At 40.2% G+C, this 20,000-nt stretch overlaps 3 protein-coding genes across 3 annotated transcripts in view; 2 read left to right on the top strand and 1 right to left on the bottom strand.

Annotated features, from left to right (window-relative positions):
- The window catches only part of LOC138012655 (ZP domain-containing protein-like), a 7,902-nt gene extending 4,767 nt beyond the window's left edge, over window positions 1-3,135 (top strand). Inside the window, exons 4-6 of the mRNA XM_068859483.1 lie at window positions 287-466; window positions 1,044-1,348; window positions 1,567-3,135. Of these exons, the coding sequence (XP_068715584.1) occupies window positions 287-466; window positions 1,044-1,348; window positions 1,567-1,706 (625 nt within the window). The 3' untranslated portion in view covers window positions 1,707-3,135. The remainder of the gene's footprint in view (window positions 1-286; window positions 467-1,043; window positions 1,349-1,566) is intronic.
- Window positions 3,136-4,126: 991 nt separating this feature from the next.
- LOC137968903 (uncharacterized) lies at window positions 4,127-18,948 on the top strand. The gene is made up of 14 exons (XM_068815371.1): window positions 4,127-4,362; window positions 6,279-6,473; window positions 6,669-6,791; window positions 7,063-7,429; window positions 7,571-7,801; window positions 8,505-8,908; window positions 9,215-9,341; window positions 11,117-11,175; window positions 12,665-12,685; window positions 13,799-14,005; window positions 15,048-15,173; window positions 15,341-15,965; window positions 17,106-17,719; window positions 18,132-18,948. Exons 1-14 carry the CDS (start codon window positions 4,269-4,271, stop codon window positions 18,281-18,283), a joined length of 3,345 nt encoding a protein of 1,114 aa, XP_068671472.1. The 5' UTR covers window positions 4,127-4,268; the 3' UTR covers window positions 18,284-18,948.
- A 138-nt stretch (window positions 18,949-19,086) lies between these two features.
- The window catches only part of LOC138012656 (uncharacterized), a 14,389-nt gene continuing 13,475 nt past the window's right edge, over window positions 19,087-20,000 (bottom strand). Inside the window, exon 9 of the mRNA XM_068859484.1 lies at window positions 19,087-19,740. Coding sequence (XP_068715585.1) covers window positions 19,642-19,740 — 99 coding nt within the window. The 3' untranslated portion in view covers window positions 19,087-19,641. The remainder of the gene's footprint in view (window positions 19,741-20,000) is intronic.

Here is a 20,000-nt window from a genome sequence, read left to right as displayed (position 1 = left end):
AGCTGCACTTGTAAATATGCCACTGGTTTGCGTCCGGCCAGTTGGGATTCTTAACAGTTGGTATTGTCCTGTTCCGTTGTTTCGTTGTGTTTCATTGGCCCTGAAAAGCCCCTATGGGGAGCGGTCAATTAAGTATGTATTGTATTGTATATATCAAGGTTTTGTGATTACCCTAACACCCTACGTTGACAAAAAGAGATACAAAATATTAAAGCCTCCTGCCAAGCATTGGATCAACAAATATCTCAAATGCACGATGTAATTCACAAGTGTTATCTCTCAACAGTTTTGCAGATCCGTATCGTCGAAAAGACTTTCCAATTGTAAAGTCGTTGCGGGAAAGAATCTTCTTCAAAGCATCCGTTGATAGTATTGACGACAGACTTAGCATCCAGGCCAAAGAGTGTTATGCAACACCCTCCCCAAACAAAAACAGTGAACCCAAGTATCGGATAATTCAAGACGGGTAAGGCGGACTTGTAAATGATAATGCGAATCTAGACGCTCTGGTCTCTGTAGCACAAATTTAGTTCTGTTAACGTTCCTTTTGTTATCAGGGCTTGATGAATTGTTTTTGTTGTATCACCTATTGGTTCGTTCTCCAATCACAGACCGCGTCTGGAAAGCTACAGGGTCCTCCCTGTCTTCCCGACTGGGAGTATCTATGGAGGCCAGAGTAAAAACGACTCCAAAACGTGACTTTACGATGACTATAAATGGTACATTACGTAGGGGTGGCGTGAATACTCGGATGATACCCACTTAAAGCCTCTCTAAATTTGAAAAGGTGGATAAATATAGAACTCTCTTTTCCTATTCTCTTCTAAATAAGGGTAAATCAAATGTTGCTAGATAGTTCGTCCTCTACGACTGGGATACATAAGTTGTAGGTACTCTCTTACTAAAATGAAACAACAGCTATATCATTTTACTTTTTCCGTATTTTTACATTACATCAAATTTGCGAAAGGCACTAAGCTTGAACCACTCTCTTCGCGGATCTAATGAAAGATTTGTTTTTACCACCATTTTGTTCTCTACAGCTGCAAGGTGGACGACACAGTTGAATATATTTCATCCGACCACAAATCCGATAAATTCAGTATTGAAACTTTCAAGTTCATCGGTGAATTCGCCTACGTTTTCCTACATTGTCACGTGAGAGTTTGCAATGCTTCCGATGGACAATCCAAGTGCGTGCGAAATTGTGAAGAACGACAAAGACGTGACGTCACATCGTCTGCTGAGACTGCCAATGACGTATACCCTCTTGCCCAGGGCCCTATCAGTTTGGAGAAAGAACAAAAATCTGGTAGAGAGAAAACGAGACGGCCCTTAAAAGGCACAGGTAATTTTCCAGACATTAATTAAAAGCTTTTCACTGCAGAGACACTTTCAGTTTTACAATCAAATTATTTCTCCGACGTTCACCCTTTCAATGGCCAATAATTCGCATTGTTCGGTAGGTGATCACTTGGTATTTAGCGCATATCTAATTAAACAGTTTAGCCATAATTCTATTACAATAGTCCTCTTATTTAAGAATCTTTTTTGCTCGTCTTTTAGGTCCAAATGTACCAGTTACTATCATGTTGGCTGCCTTGATTGTGTTATGTGTCATTGCCATGTCTTACCTGTTGTGCCAGAAAAAGAAAAATGAAGATGTGGATAACTATACCAAGCTCATTCAAGAAATTCAAAGCTAGCATCGGAGAAACAAAAGTCCGTCCTTTCTTGTTTGTCTCTTCTTTCCGAATGAAACGCGTGCAAACCATGATGTGGATATCATGAAAGCCTGGACTGGAGAATTTTATCTGATCTTCTAAATGCAGGCTGAGTTTAGAGATTTCGATCAAAAGATCAACGAAGGCCTATCGCACGGGGAACAAAGAAACAGAGTCCTTGAGAAGAATGGGAGAAATTACCCCAAAAAACGTAAGGTGGCTCAAACTAGTTTCAACACTTTAAAGAGACACTCTCTTTAAAATGATTGACGCGACAACACTGTATCACGTAACAGCAATGTTATGGTACATTATTATAATACCTCTCAAATAGTACGTGCGCTGTGATTGGTTAAATTAGCGGGCCGTATTGTACAGTACAGCCCGCTGTCCAGCCCTCTAAATAAAACATTATCTAGCAAGTTTTTCATGTCGTTTCTGTTACATTAAACTTGTAAAACTGTTTGAATCTTGCAAGCAGCTATTTCAAACAGCCAAGAAGATTTAGTTTTTTGGATTTTGACACGGATTGTGACACGGCAAACCTTCCGCTTGGCTTTGAATAGTTTCCTTGACCGCGCGCCGGATTGACCTCAGTGATATAATAAATATCTTACTAGCCTCGTTTTCTCGGTCCCTACTGCAAGTTACGGAACCTTGTCTTTTCCCGTTCATTTATGGCCCAGTACGGACCTCAAGCTCGGTTAGTAAGAGGTATATATGAAACAACGATTGTTTCCAAACAAGATGCGATCGTTATTGTGACGTAATATATTACTTTGGCAACGGAAAAGCCCAGCAAAAACACCCTATGTTTTGGCTTTAGTTGCTCATATCTCAAAAAGTAACTCGGTGACCTCATTTGCTGGAAAGTGATCAGAATGTAATCACTTTCCAGTAATAAAAAATGGGGTTTACCGAGTTACTTTTTGAGATATGAGCAACTAAAGCCAAAATATAAGGTGTTTTTGCTTGGTTTTCCTGTTTTCACGGTAACTTATTACGTCACAATAATGACCGCATCTTGTTCAGCAATAATTGGAGTTTCATATGGTACCAAGAACGTTGCTTGAAAGCGTTGAAAGTGTTTTGAGCCACCTTAATAATATTTAAAATATTCAGTGACTAATTTAAAAAAGAAATGAAATAGTCAACAATTATTTTATCTTCATCGAATGTAGCCTTAACATGAAATGTATGATGTAGATTCCAAATAGTAAAGTTTGTTCGAAATTTAGTCACAAATTTTGATACATAAACGGAGGCAGTTAAATCTGAAAATAGCAGAGAACTCTTTTTATGAAGCTCGCTACTTTTTCAAAACTCTATCCTTGTAGTTCTTTTAACTGCGCTGTCGTATGTGAATTTCAAGTTAATAAAATCATAATACTGTCAGCCGTGGAAACTTCAACACCTGGTTCACACTTGCCACGCAAATCATGCAAACCAATTGCAAAAAAATTGCGGGCACGGCTGTCACCATCTTCAGTGGTTTTATCTTCAACAGAGGTGGCATGGATTTGCTCTACCAACGCCAGATTAACACACAAACGAAGCAAAAATGCAAGTGTATGCAAAGCAAGAGAAAAAATTCTTTTATTTCCTGTGTGGATGCTTGCGTTTGGGTTGCGGTAGCTACACGCGTCGTATGTGTAACCTGGGTCTAGGTTTTTCCCCAACCAAAGCTACATCTTAACCGCTGGAGGCTTGATACCGAGGACTCTTTGAGCAATGATCGGTTCTAGGAAGCCTGAAGAATCTGGGCCATGTAGAATTCTTCTCTTTTCAGGGGCCTCGTCGACCGAACCTGTGAAGGCGACCACTGACTTTCTCTTTTATGCCTGCATCCAAATGATAACTACAATAGTGTGAACAGAATATTGGTATTAAAAGAGGAGAGGTCAATGAATAAGCGGGCGGGAAGTTTAACATGTAAAAACTGACAACTCAAGTGCCAAGTTTTTATCCCCTTGTATTTTTGTTAACTTAGTACTCCTGCTTTTTTAGTACCGGCATTCGGCCGGGCCGAGTGTTTAGGCTTCCATTGGGCACTGTCTCTAAGCAACGCCCACAAAATCTAGATAATGAAATTTATCAGGAAAAAAATAGTATCTGTGAGCTTGCCATCTTATAACAGTGATAACTGCATGCACTGAATCATGATTGTCCTCGTACTTGCGAGAGAAAAATGGAATACTTCGCTGCTTTAAAGATGTGATGGTACTCTCTCAATGAAGCTTTTGCAAGGTTAGCAGCAATGGAATTTTTCATTGCTCCGAACATGTTGACATTTGAGAACAACACTATTTGCAGAATTCCTGCTTTCATTGCTATGCAAACGTACCGAGGAATGTGTCAATTATTTCTAAATCCCTCTTTGTTTTACAATGAAGTGTGTGGGAGTCTTTATCACGAAAAATAAAGCTAAAGTTAAAGCCCCAACAAAAATACCGTCACCCCTTCCGCCGAGTTTGCAAGGAAAGGCCTGCCGAGGAGTGCTTCGAAAAGGCTAAAAAAGATTAGGTTTTAGCCTTATTTTGTAAAATGCGGGGCTTAATGGTTCTTTTCTCACTTATCATCTTCAGCACAGCAGAAGATCGCATTAAGAGAGATGCCGTGCCTGATATAGGCCAACCAGGTAAGCGAGTTATACTATAGCAATAGATAAGATTATAGATTATACCCACCGAAGGGTGCGAAACATTAGGAATAGACAATCCATCATGAACAATTAAAAAAGAAAAAGAAGAAAATTATCATCAAGTCTGCGAGCATCTGAGGCAAAATGATACGGACAGAATTAGTTCCAGGAATTATCTTGCACTCCCTTTTCAGTATTTGCCGATCGACTTCCCTAGCTTGTTGTGCTTTCGATCAACTGATTCGGTAAAAGTCTTTTGACTTTTTTTCTTTCTCTCTCACTCTCTTTTCTTAACTTAAATCTGTAATGGCTCAGGCCTTAAAAACAATCTTTAATTAATTTTACAAGAAACGCCCTTTTTTTGTAAAACGAAAACGATACCTTGTAGGGGTGAAGATTTTTCCTCAATGGCATTGTGTGGTAAACTATACTAACTTTTGGAATGTGCAAGTAGGACGAGAGCTTTTTTCATGGAATGACTTGATCTAGGATTTAAATGTAAGTGCATTTAAAAAGTTGAATGACGCTCATCCATTATCCGCTACAGAGAAAATTGACAGTAAAGAATGACATAAATTATCATGAAATTGGAGTTGTTTGCTGTGCGTTACAAAGCTGCCAAACTTGCACTACGAGGTTAAATAATCATAGACGGATTAAACTAAATGAACAAAAAAAAATGGATAGGATCGAAAGGATTGAATGCGGTTTCAAGGAAACCTCCTTTTTCATGAAGATACCGAGAAGCCCTGGGAAAGAGAAATGAACTTATGCGAGCATAATGTTAAAAAAAAAACATAACATTGTACTCCCGATCAACAGTTTCAATAGCACACTCATGAATTAGGTGTGTTCTCTAAAAACGGTGTAGTGCTAGAGCGACTTTTGTATGACCTTGAAAAAGTGTTCGCAGTTTGTTTCATGGACCAATTTTGACAGGATTAAAACAAAGCTTCTCTTTATTCCCGCCAAGGAAACTCCTAATATGGGTAGTAAACATTTCGATTGCCCAATCACATTACTGCATTTCAAATGACGTCAAAGCGAAAGACCGATCGCTTTCCAGAAAGTTCCATGGAGAGATGACGTTGTTTTCACCCGCGCTCGCTAAGCCAATGAAAATACACGCTCGTTTGTATTTATTCGATAAGCCAATAAGATGTTTTGCATTTTTGTTCACGTTCTGTTTTACGTTTATTTTTCAAGGTCATACGAAAGTCGCTCTAACGAACAAATCAAGGTTTGTTTGTGTTTGTATGTCAGGAAAAACATAGAGTTTGCGATAAGAACACACCCTGGGTGTTGTTAAAAAACACCCTGCGATTTTGCAAATCGCGCAAATCGGTGAGAGGCAAACATTTTCTTACTTGGAAAAACTACGACATAACACACTTTAAATGGCTAAACACCTGTAGTATTCTAGCACACCTTCGCTAGCAATGTTTACCCCTGAAATACAGAAAATTCGTGGGAACAGGCCAAAGTTTAGTTTACAGGAACTGAAATTTCAGCTTTGAGATCTGGTGCACACTAAGGTTGCACACTTTGATCGAGAAAAAGTACCCCTTAAATCATAAAATATATAACATTTGATCCCATAAAAGATCAAATCGATTTGTGTTTACCCGCAAAATTTACAGAACAAGACTAGGAAAGTTTAATGTTTGCTGAGATGCTGTGCAGTTTCCATTACTGTTACGTACTTGTGATATTTTCTACTATATTAAATTATCACTTACTACTGAACAAAAGTACCTCATTGTACTGTTATATAAGGAGGTGAGACTTGATTAAAGTTTCTATTTCTGTTTTTCTCCAATTTGTTTCACTAGCTTACTTTTTATTCTTTGTCAGTGTTCAAGAGAATTCCACTTTAATGTGATTCAGTTTCTACGTTACGTTTTTCGTTGCAGGTAGTTCCTGTAATCCGTTTTCTGTTGGTCCAAATGTTAGCGTCAGTGAAGCCACATGTACTCAAGTACCCAGTCCCCCTGGGACAGTTTGTACCTTGTCCTGTCCACCTAAGTACAAACTAACCGGACCACCTTTCCAGAATTGTGATGCTCAAGGAGTATGGTCACCATCCAGTGGACTAATCAGCTGCCAAGGTAGAATGATGGAAATGAGAACACCAAAACTTTGCAAGGAAGGGGAATGAAATGCATCCTCATAGTTACAAAATGCAATGCCGTCTTTTTTGCTAGCAAGGGACAGGATACAACGGATCATTATGTGTGTGGGTTTCATGTCATCAGTTGGTGGATTCTTAATAAAATTGTCATTATATGCAATTGTTTCTTCAGATATCAATGAATGCAAATACCAAAATGGCGGGTGCAGCCATGAGTGTGTTAATGACGATGGAGGACACCACTGCGCATGCCCAAAGCCACTTGAACTCTCCGACGATAACCACAATTGTAGAGGTGCGTAAATTTGCATGTATGCCTGGGTTTTTCTTGACGTTGTTACACTTTGATTTAAAGAAGAGAAAAAACAATCAATTGGTCAAAAGGTAAACGAACAAAGGAAGCACTCGCAAACAACACCGCGGTCTTGAAGGTCCAGAGCCTGTGCAAAAAGGAACCCGTTCCTCCTCTGTGAACCAGATAGCAATGATCCTCCTTCGGTAAGAACAAAAATTCGCATGCGCTTTAGACTGTTTCAACTGACCATGTAACGCCTTTATCGTTATAGCTGTTGGTCTTCTCCTGAACTGCAGCACTCACGCTATAGAAGTGACTGTACCCAAAACGGCTCTGCGTGACCTCCAAGGTGACTTCCTGAGCCTGCTGGATCCCGCATGTCCCGTCATAGAGACACCTACTCACTACATTTTTGATACAGCATTGGACAAATGTGGCACTAAACGACGTAGCACGCCAAACTTCATTGCGTACAGCAACAGAATTGTGGAGAAAAAGGCATCCCCTGGCAGCATATTTACTCGAGTAGGAGAGGACGAGTTTGATATCCCGTTTTGCTGTTACTACCTAAATAACGGCATTACTTCCGCTGTGGGAATCAAACCGGAAGTAAAGCAACTGTACCTAAACGAAGATGGGTAAAATATGTTCTCTTCTTTAAAATTGCGATCGACTGACAAAATTTGAAATAGACTGAGAATTAAGGCAAATAAATTTGTGTAAATTAATTTTGTAGAGTTCTTGCTTTGATTTCATATAGTTATTATTTTTTCTCATAGTTATGGTCGATTTTCTGTCCGGATGGATTTTTATCACGATGAAAACTACAAGAGTAAATACTCGTGGGATGATTTCCCAGTGGAAGTAGCGTACCGCGAGCGCCTGTACTTTGAAGTATCCATAGCAACCTTGGATCAGAGCTTGCAAGTCCTGGCGGGAAATTGTTGCTCTACACCTACCGCTGACCATAACAAGGAACACAGATTCAGACACGAAATGATTCATGAAGGGTGAGTAGGATGGTGTAGCACTTGGGAAATATCCTGCCTTAATATGAGAAGAGTTTACTTTTAACAAGTGTCTTACGTTTTCTTATCGGTATCCCTCCACTATCTTCTTCAAAGTTATTGTCTCGGAAAAAGTGCTATGGGGTAGAGGTGAAAAAGTGTCGGGAAGAAGAGAAGGCATGACCATGACTGAAAAAAATATATCATCATGTCGTTGTTGGGTAGAATGAAAAATTCAAGGATGGCAAGGATGGCATAGTAGAGGAGCAAGGACGGCACAGTCGGTTAGTGTGCGACCTTGGTGCAAGAGGTCCTGAGTTCGATTCCCGGATCTCGCATCCTTGTTTCGACTTCTTTCCTTTCCGTGTAGCTTAGTAGCTTTAAATACCCGTAAAACGGAGCACTGATGCATCGATGGAGAGGGGGGAATAAAATGAGAGCACCGTCGACCTCAGGTTTGGCAATTGAATTACTGTTACGAGTTATCGACGTTAAATATGGTTACTTTACTTTAATTTACTTTATTCCCGAAGAAACTCCTTGTGGATAGAGGTCTCCAAGCCGACGAGTTAGTTGATTCCTATGTGATACTTCAACGGAAATATAGCTTTTGGGATTGGAGGAATGGGGATGGAAATTCCCATTTGGGATTAGGAATGGGAGGAGAGTGATATTAATAATAATTGTTTGCTTAATTTTATACCAGGTGTCCAGTGGACGACACGGTCATGATGGTGAATTCCTCTTCTCATCAAAGCCAACGCTTTAGCGTGGAATCCTTTAAGTTTATTGGAGAATTCCCCTTTGTGTATCTTCATTGCAGTGTGGTGGTTTGTAAAGCAGATGATCCCGATTCGCGTTGCTCCAAAGGTTGCATTCCAGGACTTCACGTTAACCCACCGTATGCTGTCGTGGAGAAGCAAAAGGAACAATCGCAGCATCGCGACAAGCGCGAAGTGATCGGGAATAAGGACCCCGAGTATATGATCTCTAAGGGCCCCTTCTCCTTAAGCGAGGCTACTGTCGATGATAGCCCAGATATCTCTTTAAAAGGCCCTCAGCAGGATCAGTCAACGCTGGCAGAGGACGATGGCGAAAAGGAGAGGCAAGGTGAGGCGTTAATACAACCCGACCTGTTCAGCTCAGTTCAAAGTTACAGAGTATGAATCTGGCCGGTTATTTTTAAGCAAGTTGTAACCAAGCTGCAGTTTACACCTATCAATTTACCACAAAAACCGTAACTTCCTAGAAAATAGTTATTTCCAGTAGATAAATGTTTATTTCCTCCCTTTTTATGCGAGTTTGGTTTAGTCTCTCGAAGGACAGTGAAGACGTTAATACAGAAATAGTAGGCAGTATTGTTCAGAATCTAGGGTCGTTTATCCGTTAGTTTATAATTTGTGTTTTTGCCTTCAGGATGGGATCCACGCGTAACAAATGGGCTGATGGTGGTCATTGCAGTGGCAAGTGTGTTGGCTTTCGTGGGTGTGATACACGTCACACGTGTGATGAAACGCAGCCGAAGATACAAGATCGTCAACCAGTCATAAGAAACCATTGATGGTTTGCATATGATGTCACAGCGACCATGTTGATGTACGGAACGATGCAGTAAAATGTCTTTTGGGAATTGGACTCTTTTGTTATGTAAAAGTTGTGGGGCCATTTTCTATTGTTTTGCACAAAAACATGGCAGTCTCATATCATCACGTGGATGCAAACCAAAAATACATTACTCCGGCAAGAAATATCCACTTATGTCCAGAAATGCACATAATTAGATGGAGGCCCAATTTTGACATCCAACAAGAAGTGTCAGTTTAAGGCAGCGTTTATGCGAACGCGGTTTCATTTGTAACCGCATCGGTTTCGATGCGTTTAAGCCTTCTGTTTACACGACACCGATCGAAACCGTTGGCGAAACCCGGTCAATTTGTGAACTCTGCCATAAGTGGGGCGTTTTTGAAACGATTCGGTTTCACCTGCCGTGTTAACAGCGAAACCGCATCGATTTGAATACGGTTACTATTTTAGCGCGAAATTCGCATTGTTCAATTCAAAATGGTGAATTTAGCACGTAGTGGAGCGCTTGTTTATACCATCAAGACTTTGGTTTTCTGGCGAAAACGGTTCCGTGTAAACACTTCCAATTAAACCGCGTCTATTTTGACGCGGTTTCCAAGTCGTGAAACCATGTCGATGTGAAACCGCCTTCGTGTAAACGCTGCCTATTTGCCCAAGACTAAGCCTTTGCTACATATTCCTAACCATAATGTTAGTGTAAGGGTTAGGGTTGTTTCTAAGTCAGGGTAAATGAAAAAGTTTATCGTTACCTGAGGAGCAGCATTTGAGAGACGCTTTGTGACGTTGCTTGTCTGTATTCGAGACACAAGTGATGTTCATGTTATAGAAAAGATCAAGGGGACACCTTGTGACGCTTATTGAAATCCGCGTGCATCTAATTATGCGCATTTCTGGACAAATCGACGAATATTGCATGTTGAAGTGATTTTCAATTGAGTGTCGAAAGTAATTAGCGAATTGCTTTGGTGTTGCATTACTTCACTCAGTGATTGGTTAAAAGTTCTCGCACCACTTTTTCAACCAATCAGAAGTGAAACCAAAACCAATCGCGGCTCGCGCGTGCACATTTTCCCGCGCTTTGTGTCGGCTATGTGTAATTACTTCGAGTTTTGATTGGTTTACTGGATTGTCTCCGTCCTTTTTTGATTGGCTAAAGTAATTATTTTGGCTTTGGTCTTACGACGCTCGATTGAAACTTGCTCTAGACACACTCAATCAATGATTTTTTAAGGGGATTTTGAAGAAATTTCACAGGTCATCAATTTTCTGTAATTTTTTGGAACCGATTTGTGGCGTTGCTCTTTGATAAGTCTTTTCCCACTATTTCTGGATTTTTTTCTGGACTGACCATCAATAAAGGCAAATAGCGTTATGCACTTGCTTCGTTTCATGTTTATTTTAAAAGCTGAAAGGCTCGAATTGAAACTATACAGTCTTTCTCTTACAGCATAGAAGCAAGAAACAAAAAATCACGAAACAAGCAGCAATGAGAGGGAGGGAACATCTAATACAAAGTGTTTTCGCATTTTCTTTTCGGCCACATCTTTCTCATCGACGTGTACGTCTGGAGGGTGTAACTGAAACTGCAGAGTGCAGGTTGCAGGTAAGGGTTGGATGTCATTGTTTCACCGTAGCTGAAACAACCCAAACCTTTATTAATGCCAACACAAGGCCTAAAAAAAATAATATTTAAGCCTAAGGTTAGGATTTTTGAAAAGGTTTGGGTTGTTTCAGCTATGGTAAAACAATGACCTGCATCCCTAACCTGCAAACTGCACTTTACACTCTCCGATGTACGTCATTTTGGTGATCTGCATAGTCTATTCAATACAAAGAAACCGAGCCATTTCTATTTTAACATTACCATAGTTTTATCGTGTCTGCATGATATCAAATCTTCCTCGTGACGGGAGTATTAAAAAAACACAAGTAAACAGACAGTGGAATTAAATGACATTTATTGTCCGTTTCTTTGAAGGAGATTCTTCACTCAGAACTGAGAATCTAGATTCAATACACATCCGTTCAGCACCGGATAAAAGAGCTCCAAATTGTAATGTTACGCCTAAGTTAGTTGGAATATTTTTGCATTGTACTTCTTGAAACAAGACAAAGTCGGAACTTGACGAACACCATCGGCAAAAATTAGAGAAATTTGTAACCCTTCCCCGGTTCCCTCTCATCTGAATTTTTGTCTCTATCACATTGTAACTTATACACATACTTGCGTGAAGCTATCATCTTAATGAATCTACCTTTCGATCACTTGTGAGACTCTCTATCTGGGCCTAGATACTTGAAGCGAGTTTGCCAATCACGATTCGTTGAATTCACATTTAACTGGCCTTCTTAGTCCAATCCGGATGCATTTTGACGTCATATCTGAATAGACCCCCAGAAACGGTGTTGTTTACCATCTACTTAAAGCCATTATTTACAGCATTTCATACTGCCACGTTTTTTTTTCCATTAAATTTATTTTTAATCAGGCCTTCTAAAGTGAACAAAAATAGCTTCATCTTGCATTAAATCGTATTGAGTCGAACACCGAGTCGTTATGTTCTACAAACAAATTTTGGAGAGCATAGCAGAAGCGTAATAAGTTGAGGTGTGATCGAGAGCAACTTATTCTTCGAGAGTGCTGTACAATGTCCCAACTATTATACCCCTCTATAAACACACGGGTAAATGCCTCAATCAGTGGTTCTTGTTTTTAAATTGCTTGTGCAATTTCTTCAAAGCAGAAGTCCAGTTTGTTTATGTCACCAGGGTGTACAAAAAGATGAATGTTGCAAAGTCGCGCGGACTAAATCTGATTGAGTGGATTTGTTAGTTACGTTGCCACTTTTTTTTTTCTGGCTCTATCGGCTTTGCCCAAGATATTCGTAAATTCTTTGTGGAAAGAGTAAGTCGCACTTAATTTACTATCTCGGTGACGGTGGAATTTCTATTGATGAAAAGCCAAGTGGCCTTTGATTTGTTTTCGTTAAGCTAGCATTCCACCCAACTTGTGTACACAGCATGGTCTTTTGACGCCAGAAAAAATCCCTCCTCCATCACCGGCATTTTTTGTTATATCAACTGTTGGTATGCCGTGGGAGTTTGATATTATGCTAATCAAGACGTGTAAGCTTAATTTCGCCAAAACAATTGCTTTTAAAATCCAGTTTGTTGACTTAAGTTGAATTTCACTGGGTGTGGGAAAGATCTCTATCTTTCCAGCTCTCAAGAAGAACCGGCAAATGTCTCGTTTTTTTGTATTTCTCCTTCTCTGCCTTTCAGGTGAACTGGTGGCTGAAAAACGTGAGTTGAAAACTTCTCTGATTCATTTGTGGTTAAATGTCAACTGCCTAGAATCCTGAGATTGTTCCAAGTTAAAGTAACAAATCAAGGGTAGGAAAAAAACTTTTGAGGGAGCTAGAATCTGCTCCTTATTCACACGATAAAACAATTGGAACAGACACTTCCTTCGCATTTGCTTTTGAAAGCCATGTAAAGCCTATTTAGCTGTTTTGTGAAAAATTCATGTCATTATCCACCCAATCATGCAATCCTTTATAGATGATCTACTTTCTTTTTTTCTGCAAAATCTGTTAAAATTACCGATAGTCTTGAGTTTTACAAAGGTACATATCTGGGCCCCTGGCAAAATCACTGTTCCTAAGAAAACCGTCAGGGGTAGATCTAAAGAAGAAGAGCATATTTCCATATTTTTGACTGAGGTGTCATTTTTTGTTACAATGACAATTATAGTCAGAAATATTAGAGAACATTAGAGAAAGAGGAAACCCAGCCGACTGCAACTGCAACTGAAACTGCACCATACACATTTGTCCTGGTTAACTGGGCAAAATACCTTAAACGATCAATGATGCTGGTTGTCAAATAATTATTCAGTCATTTCTCTGGGAAGTGTTTTCTAAGTAACTCAGCTATGCGTGGAATCATCTTCTCGTTTTTAGTTCATTCCCACTTCACCTCTACCATTTAATTATATACATGGCTCAAAAGTTATTTTTCTACTTGTGAGGCAAGACTAAACATTTTTAACCTTTTTAGTTTCTTTGTTGTGATTTATTTTAAGACATTTGATTGAGCCTTCTATTTATCAATAACGATACAAGTACACTCGGAAAACTTCAGAGTGCACTATCAGATGTAAATCCATGACCTTGCGATTTCAAGTTCAGATTCTCTGCTGCTTAGCTGTAGGAGACTGTAGGGGGCTAGGTCATCTAAGTAGGTCCAAATGACATCTTCTTGCTATACTGCCAGGATCCAAATGATTGATTAAACTACTCAGGGAAAGACTGTCATGCACTGAGCTCTACGTTTCCCCCGCTAGTTGTGGAAATTTTCAAGATATTTCCATCGCTCAAATTATATTTTGGTTATTTTTCCCATTTTTTTTTTCAGTGCAAGCACCAGGAGCAGTAAACTGTCCCGCCCTTCGTGTAGGACCAAAGGCTCACACAGATCACTCCTGCACCAGTGGGCCAAGTGTCCCGGGTACCGTCTGTTCCTTCGATTGTTCCCGCGGCTACAAGGGCAATGGTCCACCCGAAAAACGTTGCGATATGGATGGCTCTTGGACAGACGACGCTCTAACATTTTCGTGTGTTGGTACGTATACTAAATGAAACTAATAAGCATCCTTTGGAATAGAGCGGTTTGCTCTTTAAGCATGGATCATGAGTGTAACAAAACTGAGGCACCGGATCATGGTGAAGGATATAATCAGCCATATAAATAATATAAGAACCAAAAACAGCATGGCTGATTGAACGCTGATGGAATGTATAATAATATAAAAAGCTAATATTTCGAAAGACCCTGCCTTCTTCACCAGCGTTTTACAAGCAATGACTATGGTATGCCGAGACGTTACAATACGAATGGTGGTGATGCAGCTTGAAGATTCACTTAACGGACTTAAAGTGCTACTATGATAAAAATCACTCTTTTTTCCTTCAGATTTTAAAAGTGTTTGCTTAACCCCGGACTGGCAAAATTGTGAGCTTTGATTGTTATCCAAAGGCTGTTTACTTCAATTGTAAGCTTTGGATTTCAGGGTCCGCCATTATTCACGATCAAAACTGACGTATTGGACCTCAGCGGGTTGTATCTGGGAAAAGTGACGCCATTTATTCACTAGCTTAAACTTTCAGTGCGTAAATGCAGCTTCTTGTATTTGCTAAACAAAAGTCTAAAAACTTGAAACTCCCGTGCTGCATATGAATTCAGCCGCGTACACACGCATTGTATTCTTTGACAAGTGAATCTTTGACGTCATCTTCTCCTCGATCCAGCTCTCTCGAGATTTTAAAGTAAGTAATGGCTGACCCTTAACCCATTGACTCCTGAAGGTTCCCCATCGACGAGGAAAATCGTCTGGCGTTAAACAGTATAAAATACTCTGGCGTTAGACACAGTAAAATACTAAGTATGGCCGGTCTAGGGGTGAAAGGGTTAAGTAGGAAAATTGCAATTAAAATAACAGGTAAAGAGAATAAAGAGTGTGAGAATATTTGAACCCTTTGCAGTGCAGGAGGGTAAAGAATGCCTTTCTAAAGATACAACAATCATCCCGTCAATGGTCGTCATCTTATCCCAGTCTCTCACTAACTTTTTCCTGACACATCTTCATCTCTCGGTTTCATCACAGATGTGAATGAATGTAACATCACTAATGGATTTTGCAGTCACATCTGTAAAAATCTTCCTGGAAGCTACCGCTGCGAATGCCCATCTCCACTTTACTTGGATACAAGTGACCAGAGAACGTGTAAAGGTGAGACAATTTCAGAAATTGAAGCTGCGAATGAAACGCAATATGAGAGGAAATGTGATCGTCACTCTTCATCACAGCTTCATCATTATGATCCTTAACATCATTACCATCATCATGTAGACAAGTGACAAGTTTACTTTTTCTTTTTGTTATGTTTTCTTTTTCAGCGCATGGTGCCCACCTTTCCTGCGAGCCAAATCACATGAAAATTGTCTTACCCAAAAACCTTATCCACAACCTCACCCAGGAACACCTAAGCCTCTTGGATCCAACCTGTAAAGCTCGTAGTAACGCTACACATTATATCCTATCCACGAACGTGACAGGGTGTGGCACGAGGTCCCACGTGTACAAGAACTTTATTGTTTACACCAATAGGGTGTTGGAATCACCCGACGACGACACTGACGTTGTCACTCGAGTGGGTAAAAACGAGATCAAGGTTCCGTTCAGTTGTTACTTCAATGATTTAGAAATCGTTCATGTGGTTGGCTTAAAACCCGTTGCTCACAAGATCCATGTCTACGTTAAGGGACGTGGAAACTACGCGCTAAGTTTAGATATCTTCAAAGATAAGACTTACGGAGGAGGCCCGGTCGCCAAGGCTTTGCAACCCAAATACACGCAAGCAGACTTTCCCATAACTGTGCAACTCCGCCAGAGGGTGTATGTACAAGCATCACTGGATACTCGCGAAACAGATCTCAAGATATTTTTATCCAATTGCTGCTCAACCCCCATGCAGGACCACGAGGCAACCATGAAATTCAGACATCCCCTGATCGTGAAAGGGTAAGATAACGATAAAACTGATTTTATGTGAGACCACAATCTGCAAATCATCATTTCTTAAAGAGCTCTGATTCGTACGTTACGTCATCAACGCCGTCGTGTTGGTGGAGATAAAGTTCCGGACGAAAAAACCTTTCCACCGATACGGTGGCCATCATAGCTTCTTTTGTTCTGAGGGATATATAAGGTGAGGGTCCCGAGAAGTCACTGAGGTATAGAAAATGAGGATACCATCCTGACCCCAGTTGTTCAAACGATGGACGATAGCGCTATACGCCGGCAAAGTCACTATCCAGTGAATAAGTCACAGAGAAAGCAATTGCGCTATAAAATTTCTGACGTTTGAGTGATCTGGGAACGAATTAGTCAGAAATTGATATTCTTACGGCACGGTTGAGAGGCTTGGGTTCGGTCATGTGACTTGGGTGACTATTTAGGGTTTTTGGCGGGTGATTTCTGTCATTCTACATCAGTCAGTCCTTCTGGTGGCTTTCCTTTCTATTTTTTTTTGTTTATTTTATTATGGAAGGGTAGTGTAGGTAATGTATTATGCCTTTTCCTCGAGGTTCAGTGCCACTGCATTAGATGAGGAATACGTTTCCACCTTTTTTGGCCACAAATAAGGAGTGGTTTTTTGGTGGTTTTTCGTATCTGGCGTGGTACATTAAGTTTTGATTGTCTATTGCCTAGACTTAGTTCGTTATAAAGTATCCTTGTATTATGCTTATTTCCATACGCGGCACTTGTAACCATCAGATGGCTGACTGCACTTTCCTAATAAACTATTTCATTTTTTATTCCTCGTGTCAGTGGAGTCAGAATGTGACTTATCCAGTGGATAGTGCTATCTGCCTTTTGAACAAATGGGGCCTGATTGATAACTATGACTTTATTAACTTCTGTAAACACAAAGCTTTCGCGTCAACTACATAGTTTCGAATTACTGAATCTCACTCTCAATTACCAGGATAAAAAAGTAATTATTAGATACCAACGGTTATAGGGATTAAAACCATCCTTTTCTTAACACGAACACCAAGTTTTCAACAATGTAGTACGTGTAATACTCCAAGAACGTATAGGCGGGAAGTATTTGATGAATTCAGTTGGAAAAGAAAATATGCTTAAATTTCTCCCCAGTTGCCCTCGAGATCCCAGTGTGCAGTTTCACGCCTCATCCGATCCTACTAAAGTCCGCTTCAGCTTCGAAGCTTTTGAGTTTCTGGGTGATCATGACTACGTTTTTGTCCATTGCCGAGTTCACGTCTGCGACGTCAATGACAAGAATTCCCGCTGTGCTAAAGGCTGTATTAATGACAACAGTTCTGTGGTGAGAGACAACCCTGGGAAGAGTAGGAATCTTGTGGCTCACACCGTGAAAATACCACCGCTTCAAACTTCAAGAAGGAAAACCCTTGCTGAGAAACCAATGTCTCAGTCGATAGGAAAGAACGCTAAGGCAAAGGAAGCTGTACCTAAAAAGCCTGTAGCAAGAAATAACAAAGTTCACGATCACGCCAAGCTTCCAGCGCAGAAGAATGATGCAGCTCCACAGCGTCGCGTCATGAAGCGTGCCACAGGGAGGCCAATAAAGAAAGGCGTGCTCGCCACTGTCGATGTCAGTGAAGGTCCCTTTATTCTTGACTTCAATACCGGAAAAGAAAACAGAAGACAAAACCGGCTAAATATGGTGTCACCTCATGCCAAGAGATCAGGGATCAAACAAGAAGTCAAGGCTAAGACTCCACACAAACGTAAGTGTTCCTGCCTTCGATGGGCAGCTACTTGAATTTCGTAAAGGGCGCCTTTTAACAAAATTCGTAGGAAAAATGCAAAAGGGATCGTTCATCTTTACGAATTACACTGACTTTTAGACCGGGCTCATTGTCAAAACAAATTACGCCGAAGAAAATTACTGCACAGTATCTTTTTCATCAATAACACCTCGCGGATTGAAATCCCCCTAACTTCCGAACAATGCACTCGCTGCACATTTCTGCTCAGAAGATTTACCCGAATACTCTTGTCACAATTTATGAGTAGCTTGATGAACGATCACAAAAGTACAATTCATTCAAGACCTGAAAAACAGTGAGTCGAGAGAGATCAAAGTTTCAGTGGGAATTTACCATTCAGCAACTAATCGGCATTTTGTGGTTGTTTCAGGTTCCAGCATAATGCCAACTGCAACCAATTTGCTCCTTGTGGCGTTGACCGTGGCCTCCATCATGGCTTTGATTGGGGTGGCTTATCTTGGTCGCAAGGCGATGAAGACCGCTAAGAACCCTTTCAATTATCAAACTTTAGAAGTAAATTAGTAACTTTTATTTCTGTTATTCCGTGTATTATTTTTTTCGGTTGGACTGGAACGAGGGTGGAATTGAGTCAATTGCGCGTGCGCGGGAATGCCAGTGTGCAACCATGCTAGTTCCAGTCCAACCCTAACAACGCGAATAAGGTCACTTGCTTCACTGCTGGAATATCCCAATATTTGCACTATGGTTTAGTTTCAATGTCTGAATAATTGTCATAAACCGACAGCAAAAGATTCCCCAACGTGTCTATCTCATCCTCGAAAAGGAGACCAATGATGGACAAACAAAGCACTTTTTAAAATTCTATTCTTGTGAACTCCGAATCGCACTGGTTCAGAGGATTGACAGTGAGACTGACCAACTTTCCACCATCTAATTTCTAGGCTTTTTTAAACGAGAATTTATAATGAACTTTTTATTGAAACACTCATTCTTGACATGCGCAATTATTTGAAAATTACAGGGTCGATTATCTAAACGACGCTTAATAAGGCTGCGGTTTGCAAAACACATTTTGCATTGTTTTCATTTTACTTTCAGAACTTATCAAAAACGGCTTAATTTTTACATTTGGTAAATGAACCACCAGTCAGTAGTACTGTTTTCCAGTGATTTTTTTTTTATGTATAAGCCTTAGGTAGTTGATAATAAACTGATTCTTAATCACTGTTTTCTTAGCCGTTATTCACTGTCTCGACACTGTCATTGCAAGCAAAGCTGGCTGCTGGAGACGAGTCTGGGAGGTGGGCACGTGTAAACTTGCACAATGGACAGACGATGAGTGCATATGTTGTGTTTGCAATAGACAAAGAGATTTATTTTAGCAATAAACAACATTAGGGCCGTTTATACGAGAGAAAATAAGCCGCGGCTTACGTAAGCCGCGAACACCCCGTATAAATGGTACAAAATCTACGTTCACGGCTTTCTCAAGCCGCGTCTTCTCCTGGCCTTGGAGTTTATACTCGTATAAATAGTTCCTTTCGCGGCTTACGTAAGCCGCGGCTTATTTTCTCTCGTATAAACGGCCCTAATAAGTGGAGAGGAAGAGAGAGAAGGAACTTTCTGAAACCGCATAAGCCCAATTAATCCTTTGATCACGCGCACGATAAACACAAACTTAAGAAAAATCCGTTGCCCTTTGAACCTCTCGAAATGGCATCTTATTTCATTTTTTGTATCAAAGCTTCCGCTACGATTCGACATCGTCTGACGAGTTTATGGCAAGAATGGTTTACCACCAAAGCCAAGTCCGAGTTCAGACCAGCATTTAAAAAATATCGAACGAACTTCACTATAATGTGACAAAGTGCAGCGAAGTTTTTCAACCAAGTCACGTGACGCTGTTACATGTTACTATTTCATGGCACTGTTCTCCTCTTTTTACTTTTCGCGCAGATTTTTTTATCATAAACTTTCTTTTTCTTTTCGGAAAAAACAAGCTTTTTCCTCACTGGGTCCTGAAATGAAACAGAGATGCAAATTTAATACCACTATAGCAATTTCGAAAAAAAGACAGTGTTTATAAATCAAGCAAATTTCGATTCGCAATTTCGAAAAGAGAAAGTGTTTATAAATCAAGCAAATCTCGATTGTTAAGCAAGAGATACTTTGCTTCAGTGACATTCTTAAACAAGTGTAAGCACGCCCAAGAACATGTCGTTTTCCAAATGCACGTAAAATGAAAAACAAGACACACAAACAGTCGTGCTAAGAACCG

The sequence above is a fragment of the Montipora foliosa genome, chromosome 8 (genome assembly GCF_036669935.1).
Source record: "Montipora foliosa isolate CH-2021 chromosome 8, ASM3666993v2, whole genome shotgun sequence".
Taxonomy (NCBI): Eukaryota; Metazoa; Cnidaria; class Anthozoa; order Scleractinia; family Acroporidae; genus Montipora; species Montipora foliosa.
Note: the sequence above shows the minus strand (reverse complement) of the source record. Positions and strands in the feature narration are given on the sequence as shown.

Excerpts from the sequence above, each read along its gene's own strand:
- LOC137968903 (XM_068815371.1), top strand. The coding sequence starts at position 4,269 with ATGCGGGGCTTAATGGTTCTTTTCTCACTTATCATCTTCAGCACAGCA. Across the intron at positions 4,363-6,278 it reads GCCTGATATAGGCCAACCAG|GTAGTTCCTGTAATCCGTTT; the intron begins GTAAGCGAGTTA and ends TTTTCGTTGCAG. Across the intron at positions 7,430-7,570 it reads CTGTACCTAAACGAAGATGG|TTATGGTCGATTTTCTGTCC; the intron begins GTAAAATATGTT and ends TTTTTCTCATAG.